The sequence below is a fragment of the Embiotoca jacksoni genome, unplaced genomic scaffold (assembly GCF_022577435.1).
Source record: "Embiotoca jacksoni isolate LCO1_2020_lvr unplaced genomic scaffold, fEmbJac1.0.p SCAF_4, whole genome shotgun sequence".
Taxonomy (NCBI): Eukaryota; Metazoa; Chordata; class Actinopteri; family Embiotocidae; genus Embiotoca; species Embiotoca jacksoni.
This window is the reverse complement of record NW_027185392.1, coordinates 13728038-13749692: the sequence shown is the minus strand read 5'-3', so window position 1 is coordinate 13749692 and position 21655 is coordinate 13728038. Positions and strand designations below refer to the sequence as shown.

Sequence of the window (21655 nt, the reverse complement as noted above, 5' to 3'; positions counted from 1 at the left end):
TTTGTACACCAAGTCACTAGCATATTATTAGTAATCTGGAGAAGGACTTGTTAAGGACTGCTTACTTTGCTGAGATTTTGTTTCCTTTATTAAAAATTCAATTTGTTGTTGAATTAGTTGTTGAAACTCAATCTATAGGGAAGTTGTCTTTTTTGCTGCTACTGACAGATCACTGTGCAGGCATAAAATAACGAACAAAACAAAACGTACTAACACAGTAAGGAAGACAGCCCTGAGTTCAGCTATGCATACATCGTATTATCATTAATATCCACATCAACCTGTTTTAACAGTTTTAAATGTGATTTTTACAATCTTTAACACAGTATATAATAAATGAACACATGTACATACGAATTGCACACACACCTTTTGTTTGTTTGTTTGTTCCAACTTCATTTTAAAATCCTAGCATTTATTCATTATTAAAAGGTAGAAAAACATGAATTGGCAAGGTAAATGAAAATTGTATTCGTATTTTAAGGCCTCAGTTAAAATATAAGATCTAGCCTGCGATCATTGAATTAAATGTAGGCTATTAAATGTAAATGCGTTTTAATGTATTAAAATGTATTATTATTATTATTACTATTATTATTATTATTACTATTATTATTATTACTATTATTATCAGTTGTAGCCTGAGTTCAAATGAATAAAGTGTTAAGTATCTATTCTTTGCTTTTATCGATTTCCTAAAATGTTATCACTAATTATTTGTGATCTCGTTGAGTTTCTCCACGTGACATCGGGCGTCAGCGGCACCTCCTCCACGCCCAGGTCACGTGCTAATGAGCAGCGAACCAATCCGAAGCAAGGACGTCAAACAGCTGACGATGAACAACAACACGGCGTTTCCTCCTGCAGGTGGTGGTGCACAGTGACTCCTGCACGTAGCACACAAACTCTCAGACTCTTAGTCTATGAGGGCTGGTACTTGGTCCTGGCTGTTGTGTGAGTATTGCACATTTAAGCAGCACCTCCTTTCAGCAGAGGGACGTGATGCGAGCTTCCTAGTGAGGAGGACACCCGGAGCTTGTCATCCATTCATCACGAAGCAGCTGCACAATGGCCCCGTCCCTCATCCGAGCGTGCCGCAGTCTGGCTCTCTCGACGTGGCTGCTGTCGTTTTGCTTCGTCCACTTGCTGTGCTTGGACTTCACGGTTGCAGAGAAGGAGGAGTGGTACACAGCTTTCGTCAACATCACCTATCTGGACCCCGTCACTTCGGAGGTCAAGACGGAGAAAACCGAGTGCGGGCGGTACGGTGAGCACTCGCCCAAGAGGGAAGCCAGAGGTCTGGTGCTGGTCCCGGCTCTCCTGCAGGACAGGCAGGCGTGCGACCCAAACGTCAGGTTTCCTCCTATCCCCCAAAACACCGCCTGGGTGGCGTTGGTGGCTGCAGGCAATTGTACATTCAGAGAGAAAATCCACAACGTGGCAAACCTCAACGCTTCTGCAGTGGTCATCTACAACGTGGGCTCCAGCAGCGCCAACGACACCATCACAATGCCCCATCCTGGTAAGCTGTCACCACCTGTCAACTTCAAACGCAGAGTCCTCCTGTCCTGACATTGTCGTGATAAAAAGTTTACTCGCTGTGTGAACTCCTGCAAGCAGAGCAGGCATCGTCTTAGTGTTGCCTGCACGCCACTAATTAAGTGTTTGGCATCTCTGGCCAAGATTAATGGTTTTCATCCTCCCTGCTGAAGTCCCAGAGCTCCTCTTCATCAGTGTAAATCTATTGTCAATATATTATCTTGGTCTTACAATCAATGTACTGGCTCCCCATGCAGATGGTCTCATTTACACTAAATAGATCTGCTGAACTTGGTAACTGGTGGGTCGTAGATCTTTGCTGAAGTGTGACTGTAGGTGCAACCTGTAATCTGTGTAAGAATAAGCCACTAGGTTGAGATGTATTTGATGTCACTCAGTGTGATGCCAAAGTTGAGGCACACATAAACACAATACTGTTTTGGATGCCTTACTTTGGACGACATATAAAAGGCATTACTATAACAAGTGTTTTGTTTCAGTGAAAGAAATCACAGTTTTCTTCCTGTTGAGAGGTGGTTTTTCCTTCAAGCTGCCGCTCATGTGGGAGGTATTGAATTGTTCAATACAATTGCTTTATAGTGTTGTAAAGTTCTGCTGTAAGGACTTTACTCTGTTGAGTGCCCTGAGATCACTTTAGTTGCAATTTGTCGCTATATAAACAAAATTAAATTGAATTGAACAGTTACATAACGTCTACACACCAGCAGCCCTACAAGAATCTTGTCTAACGTATTTTTTTTTTTAATATAAGACAACAACAAAAAAGTAAACAAGATTAAAAATCACTGCAAATGACCTGAAGCAAATACAGTTGAAAAGAATATTTTTAACATCATGCAGATCAATGCACCTGATGATTTTCTTAGTAACGGATAAATAAATCAAACATTTAACTTTCATTTAATGGCGGCCTAACCATGTATTTAGTATCTACTGGTAGGGTTTTACCTGCAATCCTGAAGATGTCCAGATGCAGTTGCCTAAAAAAAACAAACTCCACTGAATCTTAATCACAGGCGAAGAAGATAAGCATATATTACTTCAATGATCGAAGGGGATAAGTATTGTAATTGACTGTTACAAGGGTAATGGCTATTCGATACATCATTTTGCCAAGTAAAATCCGAACTCATAATAATATAAACAAACAGGGATGTGTTTGTCATAATCTGCTCCAAAAAGCATCGTCCGTTTGAAAACTAGAGTCTCCCCTACATAGCTGAACACGTTCTCTCTACAAACATTAATTTCTGTATGAAGAGATGAGCCTTTTGAATCACATGTGATTTAAAGATTTGCAGACAAACACGGGCTGAAAGTTAAACGGCTCCTCAAGTAAACACTGAAAAACATCCAGCCCATCTTTAGACTTTCAGCAGTCAATACTAAGCGAAAACATACACTCCAGGGCTGAAATGTGTAAATAAACACTGTATAAAAAACACACACTTTGACAGGATTCATGCACAATGTCCTGAAAACATCTAAACTATAAGGTTCTTCTAAGAAGAGTCACATTTCCTAGTTGTTTGCCAGAGGCAGTGCAGGCTGATATACAGAAAACTGAACAAGGCTGTTTGAATTGCACCTAGCAGGGTAATTTGATTGCCACCTGCGTGTCACAATACATGCCACATCTAGAAGTGTTATCTTAAGAAACAAAATAGAGCGTGGCTTTGTTTACCTTCATCCTTCAGATGAATTGTTGGGGTTATTAAGAAATAAGGATGTATGATTTACTGTACCCGATTCCACTGAAAGATGTTAAGAATAACCACTTTGCTCAAACCTTCAGGGAGTTTTATATTAGTTCCATGTTAGATAACTAGTTTTTGGTTCATTGGCTCTTCATCACAGGTTCTCAGACATTGAGGCTGCTGTGATTTGTAGTGGCCTCCATTTTCATATTGCAATCCAGTAGCTCTTAGATTTGGTTGTTTCTCCACAGAGCTGACTGTTGTATACATCTATACTGTACCTTAATAGTTTCATACAGTGTCAATAATAACGGTTACATTTTTTAGAGTTGGAATAAACATGTTTCTTTTAAACTTGCTAAGCAGTATATTTTGAAGTATGCTTTTAACTGTTGATATTTATGACCTGTAAGAGTAAACATTAATGACCTTGACATAAGCCGAACCTTCTTTTCCACTTGAACTGAATTTCCATTGGAAGTGTGCTCTTGTTGCTAATTTTCATAAAGGTGCAGCTGACCTGACTAACACTCCTGTTCCAGACAACAACACAAGTTCTCAAGGTTTTTCTCAAATTCAGCAACTGGCCCGAAAACTCAAATAAAATTTTAACCTCCTATAAACTTTTTATAGTATTCTGTCATGCCTCGTGTTGGATGGTGAATAGAAATAATCACCTGCTATGAGAGTAAGTGTGAGAGTCTGAAGTCACGAACTGGCCTCGATGGGTGAGTGGGTTGAACCACCTGGAACAGTAGCAGCATTAAAACGCTTCTTATAAGTTCAAACATCCACACCCTTTCTGTTTTCAAACAGTTGATACTTAAAGCTGCAGTATCTGACATTTTTACATCAACAATTTATGGATAATGTGAAAAGTGCAGTTCTTAGAGACTGTGATCACCAGACTGTTGAATGTATATTCATACTTGCATTCATCAGTTTGTCATCAACATGACTTCAGCTGAATGTTGGTGCTGTGTCATGTTTGCTGGATGTGTCAACAGTCAACTGTTTGGTCCAACAGCGTTTTCAGATAATGCTCTTTTTACTTGAGCAATAGGTCTGCCTGCATGTCTGTAGAGGGGATCTTCAGTATTTGGACATTAAACATCCTCTATTTGTCCTCTCTTATTTGAGTTTTATATACTCCGATGCACAGCCCTGGTTTACCTGCAGCAAAATATAGAGGCTCCAGCCTATTTTTAAGACTTGCCCCGCTTCCAGCCATGACATAAATATAAACCAAGACACTTTAAGAGACAGAAAAAGCAGCCAGGAGAGGTGCAGTGACAAAACTGGTATAGAGGAGGTAGGTAAAGGAGAGTACTATGACAAAGAGACAGGTCTTAATGTGTCGACTGAATGTGAGGCTGCCAAACAAAGAATAGAGCACTTCCTTGTCCAGAGCCAACACAGCTGGGCTGTAAAATCTACAGTTGCCAGAAACCTCTCATGGCATGTCTTAATTTAACTCTTCCTTCCCAAGCTCGACCTGTCTCAACACTGGATGTGGATTTATTCCACATTATCATACCGGTCTTATTTTAAAGACCTTTTCTGTCAATGCTCATACTCTGTACCTGTATCACTTAAATAATCATGTAATATTAAAGATGAGTTGTATATAACAGTTGAACATTTCTAAAATACATCTGTTAATAACTGTGCTATACAAATAAACTTGCCTAGCCTTTCGTTCACTTTCTTGCAGCAAGTTAGATGCCAAACATGTGGCTGAAGCCACCAGCCAATTAGAGTTGCTTCTCATAAAGACTGGAAACAGAGAAACAGCTAACGTCGCTCTGCCTGGGGGTAAAAACAACAATGCCCACCAGCATCCTTTGTTTGTTTGTTTAATCCATACTACAACTGAGGTGTTTTATTTTTATGGGGAGGGTTTGCGTTATGTTGTGGACTCCTTCTTGGCCGTAGAGTAGCAGCTTTACGGAGTCTCCGCTGGTCACGAGGCAACAACTCAGCACCAGGAAATAGAGAGCTGAAGTTATGACAGCTGAGGTGTTGCAGTTTTCACTTAGCCTACAGGTCTGCCTGCACGTCTGATGAGGGAACCTTTCCTTATTTGGACATTAAACATCCTCTATATGTTCTCTGAGTTTCAATGACTCCGATGCACCTGCAGCATTTACTTAGTTGTATTAAAATCTTCTACAGCCCTATTTGTAACTACACTTAGTAAGTAGTTGGTTTTATTCAGGTGCAAGTTATATGATGCTTTTATAGTCAGTTCCATTTTGAATATCCCCTGCAATTCACGGTTGTTAGTTTAAATCTGGTTTGAAGGAGGGGTTTTCAATTGACTAACTTGTTTGTTTGTGATGTATGTGTAGTAAAGATTATATGCTGTGGTTGTCATTGAACATGGTTTGACTTTCATTTGCTGAGAATTGGTAACATCAGTCAACAGTTAAGAAGGCTTGTACCATAATTTGGGGATTTCTCACTTCTGGAAAAGAACCTGGAGGTTTCTCTTCTTTTCTCGATAGTAATGGTTCCAAAACATTTCATCACCACAGCACCCCATTAAAGAAACTTCTTTGTCATTCTGAGCTTAATCTAATACAGTATACATATTTACAGTATGTACACAGAAGCTTTGGTTTGAATTAATTGGCCATCTTGAGCTTCACACCAACTTTAAGCAGGTCTTTTTTCATCTTTAGTAGGGCAAAGAGAGTCAGATCATACATGATCTTGAGAAGGCAAAATACCTTGGATAGTGATAAATATCCGTCGTCCACAAGCAGCCAAAACCTGTCCATTAAGTCGCTAGCCCTTTTAGTTTTGCTTGTTGGCTCATGTTCAGATGTCTCAGACTGCGCTTATGTCAGATCTTCTCATCACTTTTCTGGTAGCATGCCTCCTCAAACACTCCCGAGCCCTCAAATGTGTTGTGTTACTGTGACAATATGCCACCCTATTTTGTCATGTCTGCATAGTATAGTTTCTTATATTTATATTTCTAGCATATTTTTATATTTCTTAGAACAAAATGTGGTTGCTGTAAATGTCGTATATTATCAGGTTTTTTTCTCTTCAGTTTCTGTATTAATCAAAGGAGATAAAACATGTTAATTTGTGTGCTTCAACAGATTTTATTTCCTGTTTTCTGTCTTCTGTTTGTACAAAGGTAAGCTTATTGGCTTTTCCTTACAGACATATGAGTGATATCAATCTTACTCTTGGCAAGAAAGTGAAGAAGTATATTTACCACAATGTTAAGCTATTCCTTTATTCAAATATTCCCATTCCTTCATATTTGCATGAATAAGTTGCAGCGTTTGCTACTTTGTGTAACAGTCCGGCTTACTTCACTACAGGGTTGTTAATAAAGTAAGTAAACAGTTAATTCTGTGTTAATCTGTGCCTTAGTGTTATCCACTGTGCAGGAGATCCTTTAAAAAAAATTAAATGCACAGCCTGACCAGACTGGTGGCCACTAATTTAACACCATTCAGTATTTATCCCTGCTTGCTTCCACATTTTGGCAGAGTGGGTCTCAAAGCACAGATCTTTTCACAAGTTCAGCCTCAGTCTCCGAACTCCTGTTTTAGGAGCAGCTATTTTTGTCGGCTCTGACTGCGTCAGTGAAGAGAAGGAGATAAGAGTCAAGGCTTAGGGAAATCTTACATGCCTTAATATGCCTTTTCCTTATTTCTGTTGGCTAAGAAGATCAAGCTGTCCATACACGGGTCTTTTAAGCCTAGCAGAGTTTGAACAGTTCTATTCTTAAAAGTCATTTACCTTTTTGACATGAGGTGCTGTGGTTTTCTCTTCTGTTTACAAAGGTATTAGTTGCATCACAGTGATTTCCCCCTGTACCATCTGGTCATGCTTACTAAAACCATAAATGAGGAGGCCAGGAGTGCTTTACAAAAGAGTGAACATTCATACATTCACATTGTCAGGGAGTCTTGAGAATTAACTGGTATTATTGGGGAACATCTGTAATTTATTGCTTAGTTAACCTATTTCAAAACATTAATTTCATTAACTCTAAAAATGTAATTGAACAAATGCTCAGCTTATTAATATTTTTATGTTGGTAAGAAAGCCGTATGCAAAAACTGGCCTGAAGAAACAAGTCTGGCCGTGGAGTCTGAGTAGACAGGAGTGTTCATCAGCGTGTTACCATCTGTTTGCTGTCCAAACACAGGCTTTGTTGTCTCTGTCATAGCTTGAAGCAGTGTTTGCTTTAGAAGCTCTAACCATCATAAACTCCTTTTGATGGAGAAGCCTCCTGATATATGGATCTATGTTTGTGTTAACAGTGTAGGTACTGCCAGCTGGATGAGTATTTGACTAATTTCGACCATACACTGCTACCACTAATTGATGTATTTAAAATACTATTTTTCATTTTTAGGTCCCGAGCACCGAATGGTGCGAAGTCCCCATTGTAATGCAAGGAATTTTCTTTTTGTCTGTTTCTTGAAGAATTTAAACCTGTTAATTTCTTTTATTTCTAATCTATAAACTCTTATATTGTTTGTGCTGATCTTTGCATAAACATGAAAATACAACTGTTTAGGACAATAAAGTGTAGCAGCTCGCAGAGTTTACAACAGACCTGTTACATAAAGGGATTAATGAGTAGGGCAGTAATAATGCATTATAACTACACACTGGAAATGTTGCATATCTGTTGGATTCGAATCCTTTAACACAAAACAATGTTTTCTATCAGCATCAGTACCTCTGTGACAGAATCACTGAGTCTGTTAAGTTAAAATAGCTCGGTGCATTGCTTTGGGGTTTTCGTGTATCTTTATATGATGGCAGGTTGAATAAAGCCCTTGCTTATTATGACTGATAGAGGGAGTGAACCAGCACTGGGAGCCTCCTCGATCCCAGGCAGCAACAGCCGTAAACAAGCAGCAGCAGGAATATGATGTAACAGTGTTCAATCTGGTGAAACCCCTCCTAGAATCAGCAACCTTCAGCTGTGCAGGCTGTGAGAGAAGAGCCTTGTTATTTCCTTATTGTATCTAGAAACTATTGAGTTATTAAGGCTTTCTGCCCCATGTGTCAATTCCCTCAACGCATACAACATTTGACAGAGTAAAGCCAGAATAATGCTGCAGAGAGCAATAAAAATGTCACTGTTTGACAGTTTAAAGTTCCTAAAACCTTTATTTAAAAGCTAGTATTCATTATTGTTGCTCATTTTTAAAATATTCATAATTCAATAAGAAACAGTAGAGTTATACTTTGAAGGAAAGTATAATTGTTTAAGGTAAACCCTTAATGTGCAAAAACTCAGCTTCATCAGACTCGTGTGTTTGTTTTTTAATAGATTTGATTAATACTGCTGGGAACATAAGGAAACGATCGCCTTATTTAAAACTCAGCCCTGCCCACATCAAACTAAAAAAAAATAAACGGACAGACATTTTGTATGTAACTTCACCAAAACACTTCAAACTATAGAAAATTATTCTGTGGTCATGTCAGCTGCATCACTCATAACAAGAAGCTGATTGAGACAACAGATTTTCAGGGCCTTAAAAATATGGTCACAATTTATTAATATTTGTTTGACATCACATGAAGAAAAAAAGTTTGATCAGGATCATTTTAATTTGGTCATTGAAAAACTGTGACCAGAGCATGTTCAAAATGGAGATATTTGATATAACTTAAAATCTCTGACAACCAAACCCCATGACACTTTTGGCAGATAATTTGAGTATCGCAACATAATTTGATCGAATTGTGTTGGATCAGAAAGACTAAGACTTCCATACTGTCTTGAGCTTGGCGCGATTGGTATAATCATATCTTACATCAGTGAGTTTGTATCACAACGTGAATGTGTTTCAGTTTAGAAATAAGTTTAATTCCTTCAAAGGTTACAGCCACAGTGATTGCAGTTGTATTAAGAGCAGCTCTGGAGGTGCAAAAGCTTAACTGTCACATCAGGAGTCTGAAGCACAGTGTTGGCAAATAATAATTCCCACAGGAATCCTCCACTGTAAACACAGTGTTCCTGTGGGGCATTTTTCAGGTGCAGGGGTAAGAAAGGTGGCTGGTGACTCTGAAATAATTTTTTTTTTAAATCCTTCGTTTTACTCGACAATCAAACCAACAGATGGTTGCTGGCGGGAAGCTCCTGACTCTGAGAGTGAGGCTTTGGTTGATCTGTCCTATCTAAACTCCCAGAAACCGGCCCAAGATTCTTCATTAGTCTACAATAGAGTTGGTTTGAACACCTCCTCAACAATACAGCATTTTTATTATAAATACCTGGGTGTAATGTTGGATGTGTGTTTACTTACTTTGTAAAATGTAGATTTCTTAAACTGGCCTAAGTTGTAGTCTATTGTGTGTATGGGATATATGTATTTGGATTTTTATTTATTTTTTTCCAGAATTTATTGGCTTAGTATTGTTTTGCTGGATTGTGCTCATATAGTTACCTTAAACATCTGATTGTTTTCTCTTTTTTTAGTATTTAGTTTTTTTTTTATTCATTCTTAATGTTTTTATATTGTTAGGTGTACAATTATCTTTGCACAATTTGTACAATTAGCAGTTTCAACTAATTTTTAATTAGTTGAATCATTTATTTCTTTAAAGATGATTAAACTAATTTAAAAAAAGGCCTGTTAAAATACCTCAGAGTCTGAGATGATGTCTTTAAATGTCTATTTTTTCCAAATAGTCCCAAAACCCATTCAGTATATCTCAGTATCATACAAAGAAAAGCATCAAACGCTCATTTTAAAAGCAAATGTTTGGCATTTACAAAATGAACAAAACAATTGTTTGTTAATCAAAATAGTTTATTAGGTCATTCATTTTGTGTCAAGCGTCAATTAATTAATCAACAAATCATAGCTGCTCTTACTTTATCAAAAAACAATTATGTATTATTGGTTTTGTACGTTTGTTTTACTCATTTCTATAACAGTTCAGGTACATTTTCTATAAATTATATCTAATTAAATGCTGCTTTAAAGCATTCTCCAAATTGTGAAGCTATAAGTATGGCAGAAGAGAAATTCATCGTATTTTATTATAATGTCTTAATTTAATTTAATACATATTAATATATAAAACACTTTAGGGTGTAGAAAATCCAGACCCAGTCCTGTGTGACGGCCATATCCTCAGTGTGGGGCTGCAGCATTAATTCACCTCCTGAATGTCTAAACTGTTACTTCCGGTGTTTGATGTTTTGTGCAGATACAGGCGATGTTGTGGCCATCATGATCACAGAGCCTAAAGGTCGAGAGATCGTGGCCCTGCTGGAGCAACACATCGTGGTCCTGTTGCACATCACTATAGGAACCCGCAACCTGCAGAAGTACGTGAGCAGAACGTCGGTAGTGTTTGTCTCCATCTCCTTCATCGTTCTCATGATCATCTCCCTCGCCTGGCTCGTCTTCTACTACATCCAGAGGTTCCGCTACGCTAATGCACGAGATCGCAACCAGGTACGGCTGTGCGCACTTTGTTGGAGCTGGTGTACTTCTGTCCAAAAGGGAATCTGACTGCAGCAGTTCTCTGGTCTCACGTTTGACACCGGCCCGTGAATTTTTCCATATGATAGCTGTAAGAACCAGCTGACTAAACAGAAACGTGGCAGCGCAGTGAACCATCAGCTTCATGGCCCTCTGAGCCAACAGAGCAAATACATGGTTTCACCATCTATTTATAATGAATGGACTCCTCTGACATCTGTAATGGCGATACATCACCATGCCTGTAGTGACAGGAGCTGTTGCCGCAATAACCACTGTTTGTATTTTCACCTTCAATTATGTTGATTTCAGCCATATTGAACAAACCTGGTTTTAATTTATTTCCCAGGCAGTCCAGTAAGTTAAAACGGACTCCGAACAGTTAAAGATTGATGGTGTTTGAACACTATTATAAAAAAAAAAACATTAAAAAAAAAAATACATCTCACTGTTTTATGCAGAGAAACTGGAAAATCGAGTCTGAAACACGTGGAGTGAGCATTTTGTCAGTTTGTTTGTTTGTTTTGAAGAAATCTATATCTTAAAAGTAAAAAAAACAAAACAAAACATTTTCAGGCACATTTTGCCCCTGTGTTGGATGGCGGCATTTTCCAAACCTTTAAGAGCTGAACATGAATTCAAATTTGTACATACTGCTTGATCTTGAAAAACGTCACCTAAAAAAGTAGACATTTTTTCAACTTTTAATCATTTCAAGCCAACACAGGCTAAAAACAACCTACCCACCATGTCACTAATAAAGTAAGACTTTTTTTTAAATATATCTACAGAGGCGTCTCGGAGATGCTGCCAAAAAGGCCATCAGTAAGCTTCAAGTACGCACCATTAAGAAAGGAGACAAGGTAACTGTAGTTCACCGCACTGCAAATAATACATTTCACATAAATTACAAGAATATTTACTTGTACAGAGTAAAACATTTACAAAAACATGTTTATCCACATCTGAATTATATCAGTTAAATGATTCCTTACTTTTTTTTTTTTGATGTACAGATTTATTTGAGAATTCATTTGTCTGCCATGTTTGTGTCCGTCTCGTTTATGTTTAAGGAAACTGAGTCTGACTTTGACAACTGTGCAGTTTGCATTGAAGGGTATAAGCCTAATGATGTTGTGAGGATATTACCATGCAGGTAAGGTTTGTGTGCCTAATCGTTGTTGAACAGACTGAAACTTAAACATTTGGGGCCTGGTTTACTAAGATCTCAAATAAAGGGGACTAAATCGCGTGTTCCTTCCAAAAGCTTGCAATTGTTTTTGCACCCGTTTTGCGGGTGATTTACTAAGAGTAATTGCATCATTGAAATTAGGTGCAAATCGCTGTGTTTAAATGAGGGGTTTGCGTGTGTTAAAATGATTCCAGCAGTGGAAAACAGAGCGACCACAAAAGGAAAAGGAAATCTGATCCCATTGAAATAAAAAAAATATATAAATATAATAAGAACAAAACGCTATATAGGAGATTATTAGCAAGAAAGTAAATACTGTGGCGAAAACAAAAAGGCGAAAAAAAAGCCTTAATAATAAAACGTCGGCAAATACAAGAGGAGGGACGGTGGATGAGATCCTCTAACAAACTGATCAGCAGGTCCAGATCTTTCTGTGATGAGCGGGTGAATTAGTTTCATTCAGTGCCTCTCGAGTGCTCGTGAACCTCATGAAGCTACCTGTGAATTCTGCGGGACACATTAAGGACCTGTGACAGCACACCTGAATAACGGGACTGGTGGGACATCCAAGCAGCGATACGCTGACATGACTCAGAGGCAGGAAAACGCTGAGTCGTAAATAGTTTTGACATTGCTGGTATTTCGTGGCTCCTCCTTGTTGTTGGCTGTCAATCATCATTCAGTTCATTCAATAACTCAGAAATGTCATCGCTGGACAGACGATATGTCTGAATAATCTTTTCCTGTGTCATCTCAGAAATGTTTCCACAGGTGTAAAACCTCGTTCTCTACGTATTCTTTAGTTTCTCTGCGTCTCCTTCTCACCACAATAAGAGCAGTCGTCTCTCCAGATTTGCGCATCTGATTAATACGTTGCTTTCAGTCGTACTAAAATAAACACGCAATCACTTCTCCTGTTTCTACTTTCAGGTTTAATAAATATCGTTGCGGGTGCTAAATTGTTCTATTTGCACGTTTCCTCAGTATTTTGCACCTTCAAGCAGAAACGCCCAATATTACATGTGCATGCAGGCAAACACGCAAAATGGACAACGTGTGTTAAATTGCACATTTGAAAGACGCAATCCTCACTGCACGTCGTCAGTAGATCTGCTTGGATATTTTTTTGCGTGTTGTGTGGAGTTTGCGCGGGATTTTACACACGCAAACATTTAGCAAATCAGGCCCTACGTGTTTCTATTTCTTGTTTACATAAAGTACACACGTGCACCATAGGACCAGTATCCTCAATTTTCACTGTGCACCACATTTTAGCAGCCATTTGATTTTAACATGTGTATTTGTGTTGTGTCATGTTGTTTGGTCAGACATGTCTTCCATAAGCACTGTGTAGACCCGTGGCTTCAAGACCACCGAACGTGTCCAATGTGCAAAATGAACATCCTCAAAGCCCTGGGAATCCCAGTAAGTTCCTTTTGAATTGTCATTTTTGTCTCATTCACACATATATAAAAATAAAAAATATAATACAACTAAGGCTAATCAAACTACTTGTATAAACTACAACTTAAAAATGTCATGAAGACACTAGGATACATTAGAGGAGCTCCAAACATGTCTTTCATTTGTTCCAGCTCAACGCAGACTGCTCAGATGAGGTTCCTTCAGACTATGAGATGTCTGTCGGGGGTCCACCCACCAACCCCATCAGCGGGGCGAGTGAAGTCACATTCAATGAGAGCTCAGTCGTGTTGGATCCGGCAGGAAGAACGATAGAACCGCAGCAGCTCCATTCTGATGCAGAGAGAGCGTCACAGGCAGGGGACAGCCACATCATCGCCAGCAGTATGTACAGACTTTTAAGGTGTAATTAATATACTAACAGCATTCAGCTTAAATACTTACTTAAGTAGTGTAATTGTACATTACTTCAGTATTTCCATTTTTACCTCCCGGCAAGAAGGCTGTTTTCAATTGGGTTTGTTTGTCTGTTTGTTAGCAGTAATTCAGAAAAACTAGTGACTCCATTTTTATGAAACTTGGTGGAAGGGTGTAGCGGAAGAAAGAACCCATTACATTTTAGACAAGATCCAATTTATGGGGCAGATCCACTAATTCTTTTTCCCTTTTATTAACATCACGAGATCGTGGGTTTTGGCCTACTAAATACAATACATTATATAATCCAGTAGAGGGCAGTACAGTTCAATAGTGACAAAAATAGGTGATATATATAGATGAATCCATATCACAATCTATATACACAGGTACCAGTAATCCTCTGGGATACACAAAATACTTCCTCAAACTTAATACAGCAAGCGCTCCGTATGGAGCCCTGGACTTTTCCATTGAAACTGGACAACCTTCAGCATGCATGTACCCTGAATGACAGGTACACAGACAGGGATAGTAAAAACGCATTTTTGACAGTTTATTGACTGATTGATGCAGCGGCCCACCAGGATTCATAATTTTCCAGTACACCAATGTGCAGCTCTCGGGCACAGTGGTTTCATAGGGAAGAACCATAATCTCTACCATTGTAACATTGCCACATTTGTAAATATATACAGACATATTCAGTGGTCGCAGCTGCAGATTTGCATATTATGTCTGCGCTAACCAAGTGCACTTCTAGTTTCCTATTTTATATTTACACTACTTTAAAAAACTACTTTCTTGAGAATTGAAATAACTTTATAAGGCTTATAGAGGTAAAATTGTTGAGTATTTCACCAGAAAACAAAGACTTGATCTCATAATAATTAACCGTCAGCTGTCAGACTTGTCTTTTAACGGAGTATTTTTACACTGTAGGATTTGTATTTTACTTCCTTCACCACTGGGTTGTGAGAACAGATTTTAAACTTGAAAGTTAATTCGCACTTATCCAAGCAAAGTTATCAGTTGAGAGGATTTGACTTCCCAACAGTGGGTGTTTAGCTTTGTCAGTCCAAGTTTAGGGGTTTTATTCTGAGGCCTGAAGCAGGTCTGCAGCCACAAAATCTCATTTTACATTTTGGCACCTTCTGCTAAGGGCTGTAGCTTTCCGTAACAACTGTTCAACACCTGCAAGCTATCAGCTCTTTATAGTGTGTGTTTATGCGTGTGAGGGCATGCACATGCTCTTAAACTTCTTTTTTTGGGGGCCATTTATCCTCTGAAGCCAAAACATTTCCCCAAACAGGGATGTAGTTTTAAAAGGGTTTTAAAAGTAAAGTCACGTGTTTCTAACACTTAAACTGTTGTTGTTAGAAGGACGAATAAACTGGGAAGAGATTTCTATTCATCAGTTAGATTCCACTAAAATTATTTGATGTAAAGTATATCAGTGTTTCAGATTTTTCCCACATGATACAATATGTAGCAATAAATCCTCCCATGAATTTATAATGTTCATGCTAGTTGAAACTCTTTTAGAATAAACTGTTGTATAATAATTTTGAAGGATGTAACTTTTTGTTCTCTTGCATTACACAGGGAGGTGCTTATATTAGTTGGCTTGCCCTCATTGATATAAATTGGGTGGACCAAGTAATAGAAACACCTGACAGTTTTTGCGATATCATTTGGATATCTGCTTCCAAGAGCACAGAAATGGATTCATTTCTTTGTTGCTACTACTTGAAGGAGCTAAGAAAAATATCTGTAGTGTTTATTCAGCTAACTGAACACACGCTCGTGGACCAGAGACTTAGATTTACTTGTGTGTGCTTGACAAGCAGTCGATTGGCTCACCACAACCATGATGCTTTCTGAGACTAATCAGAAAGTAAATTAGGGTTAAATTAGAGACCATTTGTCATGTGTCGCAGCCCCAGTGAGCAGAGACGATGCCACTGACAGGCAGTTAGCACAAGATTAACAATTCGATCTGTCAAGAGTTCTGCTGCTGTGGGCTGGCAGCGATGAAGTGCTGTTGAGTCTTTAGCCTGCTCCACACAATGAGTGTTCATTCCTTCCAGACTCAGTCATTTATTGAGTGTAAAAAAGAGCTTAATGGCTGTAATTTAGGACTTTTTGTCTGTATGTTACCTTTTGTTTTTGCTAGCCTCTATCTTAATAACATCCTCACATGCCCATATGTACACTGAACGAGTTATTACTTGCTTTAATCATTTGTTTGCTGAGGAAAGTTCTCTTTATAGTATAAGAGTTGAGGGACAAAATCCTAAAACTGCCTTTGTTTAATGTAAAAACTTTTTTTTTTTTTAAAAAAGAAGCCGTTTGAAGGTGTCAGTTATGGTCAAAACAAATTGGTTTGTATTATGTTTTGTCAACCATGTCTGCTTCGTATAATTTAAACACCTTAGTCAAGAGTAAAATCTTCCTTGTAATATGTCTCCTTTTATAAAACGGTTGTGGGTTTTTGAAGTATAAAGCGAGAAAGGCATTAAAACCATGTAGATTGGAAACACACCAAAGGGAGACAGGTGAATAACAATCATTTTCTATACAGAAATTAACACAGTTTGAGAAAAATTTTCTTAAAAGGCATGCAACCATTGCACTTAATAATACTTGACATAGTAAGTGTGCAAAAAAATGAAATAAGAGCCTGAGTGATCTTTACTAATCCAGTCAATGTTTTCACTTTAGCATACCTGACACAGATGCTGTTTGACCACCACATATGCACTGAGCCACACAGACACCTTCGGTTAAGTGGATATTATCCTTTTTAAGGCACGGAATTTGTTGTTTGGTTTTCCCAGACTTTGTTATTGAGGTGTAGTCTCCTCCGGCCAGATGCAACACAAATTAATTACTTAGCAACAATGAAAATATAAAACACTGTATATTTTATTATCTACTGTGTAGTAGCTTCATAGTCAGTGGGAATAAGTACAGCAGCCAACCACTCTCTTTCAATATAGTGTATACCTGCATGGGCATGTGACTGTTTTATCAAATTAAATGTGAATGTTTCCTTTAAATCATCAATACTCTGCCTTATTGTATGTATATTAAGGTAAAAACTGTTCATGACATTATTTAAAAAACATTCAATGTGCAGCTAACAGAAAAAAAAAACCTCTCAATCAAATCAATATTTGGTGGCCGCAGCATTTGCCTTTAAAATGACATTAATAGGCACAATTGCAGACTTCCAGACAGTTTTTCAAGGTACTTGGAAGGTAGGTTGTTCAGAGCATCTTGGAGAACTTTCCTCAGTTCTACTTCAATCTGTCTCAGTTACTTGTCTTCTCATGTAATCCCAAACTGACTCCAGGATGTTGAGATCGGGACTCCTTGTTCTTCTTTTGGCTAAAGATGCATCTTTATGACTCTGGCTTTATGTTTGGAGTAGTTTTCATGCTGCAGAGTAATTTTTTAAACTGAACAGATGCATCCCTGATGACATTTCAAGAGTCTAAACATTTTGCAATGCACTTTCTTTAAAAATAAAATAAAAACAACAAATGAAATGGAATTGTGGGAACAATGTGACAATTTGAGGGGAGTTGTTCAAAATGACGAAACTAAAGAGAATAATCACTCAAATCTGTAGCTCCTCTAAACATTTATGAAGCTTAATACTGAGCTTCGCCTCCTTGTTTTGCTGCAACTTTACTGTTTTGGCTGATGCACTGTTCTCACAGAGTTGTTTTCATCCACAGCAGGCAGCTGGTTTCTGTTCAAAAAGCTTTAAAAATGCACTACCTGCTGAGTACCAAACGGCAGACCCAATTAGTGACGAGCTGGTGAACGTAGTGGATCTACAGAGCCATGGATTTCATCATCCTCACAACAGAGCTAAAAGAGACTGAATATTGAAGTCACTTCCAAAATACAACTTGAATTATTAACAATGTTTTTATTTAACTATATATATTTTTTTTTTATTGCATTTCAAAAAGTGATATGTTAATGTATTCAAAACTTGTTTCTTCCGCCTGCAAGAGGCCAGAAAGTCAGTTATTGCAGGTGTAAGTGACACTGGCATTAACAATTAGACATTGTTTAAAGGGCTTAACTGCAGAATATTTCTCTTGTTCAGAGTCAGTGGAGAAACTGTAGTCACAGTGAGCTGTCAAGTAATGAATTACTATCTTTCTCACCCCTCAGGTGAGCATCATCTTCCGCTCAGCAGCGATTCAGACACTTCAATTATCCTCGGCATGGAGGTGAGCGTGTCTGAAGTAAACCCATCCAGGCATCGGGAATGTGACGAGGCCAAATCCAGAACCAATCAGAGCTGAGAAAGATGGAGTACGAGAGCAGGTCTTAGTGATCATAGGACTCCCGGAGATTAGCCATGTCTTTGGCTAATTCAGAGGAAGTGACCTCACAGCAGATGGGCAAATGAGCAATACAACCAATAGCAGCACAAAACATCCGGTTGTTTCTTCACTGACTGAAAAAAAGGACTCGTCCCTGCTTCTGTGGTCACGTTGCTTGCTCATTTTCAGCTCTCACATCATGGTGGCCCAGTTTTTGTCCACGTAATGTTTTCACATCTTTAAACCTAGCATCTGAAATACACGTTGGAGCCCTTTACGGTATGGAGAAGGCAACACTTGTTTGTCGTCAGTGTGTCAAACCAAACCTGCTGCTGGACACAGTGTGGACAACGGAACAGCAGGTCCTCCTAACACCAGATTGCATATTTAATTAACATAAAATGTGTGCTGATTGTTTGACTTCTTGGTATGAGATCACTGCCAACAAACCCAGTGTTACTGATGTGATGGATAAATGCATAGCACATACAGGGAGTATATTTCCCCTGAGTCCTAACAGTTGGTATGAACTCCCACCAGCAATTTTTCAACTTCAGACTTGCGTACGTTTCGAGTTCCCTTGAACAAACGTGACGTTAAGGAGTTGGAATATGTAAGCACACATTATGTTGTAAATTCTGAATTTCTAAGTGTAATTGTTTCTGTTACTATTTTGTGGATCTTAACTTTTAACTTCAACTAAATATTCCTGTTGTGGAGAGGAAATAACCAAACATAAGGTAGATATGTCTGTCCTCACATTCGACAATCGTAGCTTGTCATGAGCAGTTTGAAGTGATGTCACCCACTGCCCTACTGAAACTGCTGCTACTTATAACAACACGTTATCACAGCACATGAAGTAAGAGATCACTCCCTGCCTGTAAGGAGGGAAATGTTCATGTTCACACTGCTGCTAAATACATAGCAGCTGCCACTACCAACTTCTGGCATCGTGTGCATATCTCTACACAAACCTACACTTGTCAAACCCGCCAATATTAATATGTCAACAAATCTTAGTGCCAAGCCCATCTGTTGTATTTCAAACGTTGTTATTTTTCCTGAGCACCGATTCCCTCGGCTGTCAGGCTGCAACGGCAGTAAAATATTTTCATGATGACCTAAGAAATGAGATGAGGAATGACATATGTCTGTTGCAGAAGGACTGTGTGTGGTGAAAAAGGAGGGAACTATACATTGCTAGGGTTTCATTTGAAGAATTTGATGCCCCAAGCATGTTTTTTTATGGCATGAAAAGATTACAGCATGACAATGTTTACATGTTTGTGGAGCACAACTGCACGAAGCTACCTTATTTTGGAAAATGGCAAGGATGTGCCCGAGTGTTTTCTTGTTGAGCAAAGATCTACACACTAAAATGCAAACAACCAAAATGCATCATAGCCCACAAGCGCAAAGGAATGTGTTTGACAGATTCAGATGGTTAAACCAACATTTGGTCCCCTACGACTCTGTGATCACCTGCTCTGTTTAGATACATCCAAACTTTATCCTCATTATTCTTATAATCATTTGTTTTGTTTGTTTCTATGGTCAAAAAACTGAACTAAATATTTTATGATTTATTTTTTTTTGCTTAACCATAAAAATAGAGGTTAACGACAACGGCAGTGTGATCAGCTTTATTGATATTTAAGATGAGGGTTCACAGATTAAATAAAACAGCCAGTAATTTATCTTTACTTTCTTTACTAGCATCATTTGTTTTCAACAAGAAATCTGTAACTCACTCTAAACTGCCCTGTCAGGACCAAACAAAAGACAGACACAGCGGCGAGAGGGAGAAATTTCCCCCAGAAGTTGGTAGAGACCAAAAATAGAGCTAAAAGAGTGAAATTTGTTCTGTTGCGTTCACTTGTTTCTGTTTCCTACTCAAAAGTTGGCATCTTGGTTTTTCCACTCTCCCTTACATCTCTGATGTCATCATTTAAAAGACATTTTAATGACTGTTTAAAAAAACAACAACATGTAGCCAACTTAACATGGACATCCGTAGCATCCAGTGATGATTCTGTTGATGCACATTACAGTTTGTGGTGGTATTCCTTGTTCTACTTGTTTCTTTTATTGTTTTATTATTTATTTATGCTTATTGTCCTTGTTTTTATCACTTACTAATTGCTTTTTAAAGTAATGTCTCCTGTAGTACGATCATCAGAATCTATTGGGTCTGTCTCCTGTCACATTCCTGCAGACTTGCACACTGATGAAGCACACACACCCACTGACTCAGTTGAGGGAGCCAGCGGGATTTAACTGGTGGTTTTCTCTTCCAGTCATTGTTTCCATGAAGTCCTGCAGCCACCTAGGGCTCTCTTATATAACACACACGTTTACACCCCCTCTTTGTTTCGGTCAGTCATTAAGTGTACTTGCAAACATTTTTGTGTTTCAGAAGGTGTTAGTATTAGGAGGGGCACGTTGTCTCTTTTTATCTCTGTAAACGCTTTGTTTACCGAGATCTGGCGACAGCCGAATGTCTTTGGCTGTCACAGCTTGATGGATGGAGACATATAAATGACAATCGTCCATACAGTAAAACGTTCAAATGTTCTGGTTGTGAGAACAGTGTTTCACTGTGATATACTGCCTATACATGGGAGAAAGCTATTTACATGACCTCACTTTATATTTATTACGACATACAATTTCAGCATGACTGAAATGTGTGGTGGCATTATGGAAATGTCCATTTTCATTTTCTTATTTTTCATCTCACATTTCGCAGAAACAGTTTGTCCTTTTACGAAGGAACTCAGATTATGTGATTATGGTTTCTCAGTTTTGTCTGTTTACATTGTTTCAATAAAAATAAAAAATAAATAAACTATCTCTTAGATACAAAATTGAAAACACAAAAGACCTGAGTGTACTTCATGCTCAACTTCATTTAGTGTGTTCATGAAGAAAACCAAACTGGTGTCCCTAATTCTACCTGCAACATTTCTGAACAATATTGTATGTGTCTGTATTTTATTAATCATTTCCAACAAGCTTTTTGGATTTTTTTATTTTTTATTTTTTATTGCTGCTAATCTTTGGGAAAATATGAACACACACATATATATATATATGTATATATATATATATGTATATAAACAATAATAAAAATGGAGCTCCATTAAGTAAATATGAATTCATTATTCATTTATTAATGGAAACCGTGTTGTTGTTATGTGTTATTTGTACTTTTCCTTGTTTGATTGTATTAAATTGACAGGACAATATGCATTGATCAACAGAAATAAACAAGTTAGCCTAAAAGACAATTTTTCATCTGTTTCAAAACGCACCTAAAAGATTGAACACAAAAAATATCTTAAAATTCATATAGAACAACTTTAAAACATTAAATAACTTAGTACATTCAATGAATGGTGGATGATGTGTATACATGGTAGTCAATGACAATATATTCTAATAAGTATGTAAGAGAAACAAAAAGTAAGAGGATATTTCAGTTCAATTCAGCTGTTATAATAAATTTCAATCAGGTTTTTCCAACTT

At 38.0% G+C, this 21655-nt stretch overlaps 1 protein-coding gene across 1 annotated transcript; it reads left to right on the top strand.

Annotated features, from left to right (window-relative positions):
- Positions 1–860: 860 nt before the first annotated feature.
- On the top strand, positions 861–21417 carry rnf150a (ring finger protein 150a). Its single transcript, XM_069167421.1, has 7 exons — positions 861–1522; positions 10467–10717; positions 11536–11607; positions 11818–11900; positions 13265–13361; positions 13532–13742; positions 17970–21417. Exons 1-7 carry the CDS (start codon positions 1069–1071, stop codon positions 18101–18103), a joined length of 1302 nt encoding a protein of 433 aa, XP_069023522.1. The 5' UTR covers positions 861–1068; the 3' UTR covers positions 18104–21417.
- Positions 21418–21655: the final 238 nt, after the last annotated feature.

Excerpts from the sequence above, each read along its gene's own strand:
- rnf150a (XM_069167421.1), top strand. The coding sequence starts at position 1,069 with ATGGCCCCGTCCCTCATCCGAGCGTGCCGCAGTCTGGCTCTCTCGACG. Across the intron at positions 1,523-10,466 it reads CATCACAATGCCCCATCCTG|ATACAGGCGATGTTGTGGCC; the intron begins GTAAGCTGTCAC and ends TGTTTTGTGCAG. Across the intron at positions 11,608-11,817 it reads CCATTAAGAAAGGAGACAAG|GAAACTGAGTCTGACTTTGA; the intron begins GTAACTGTAGTT and ends TTTATGTTTAAG.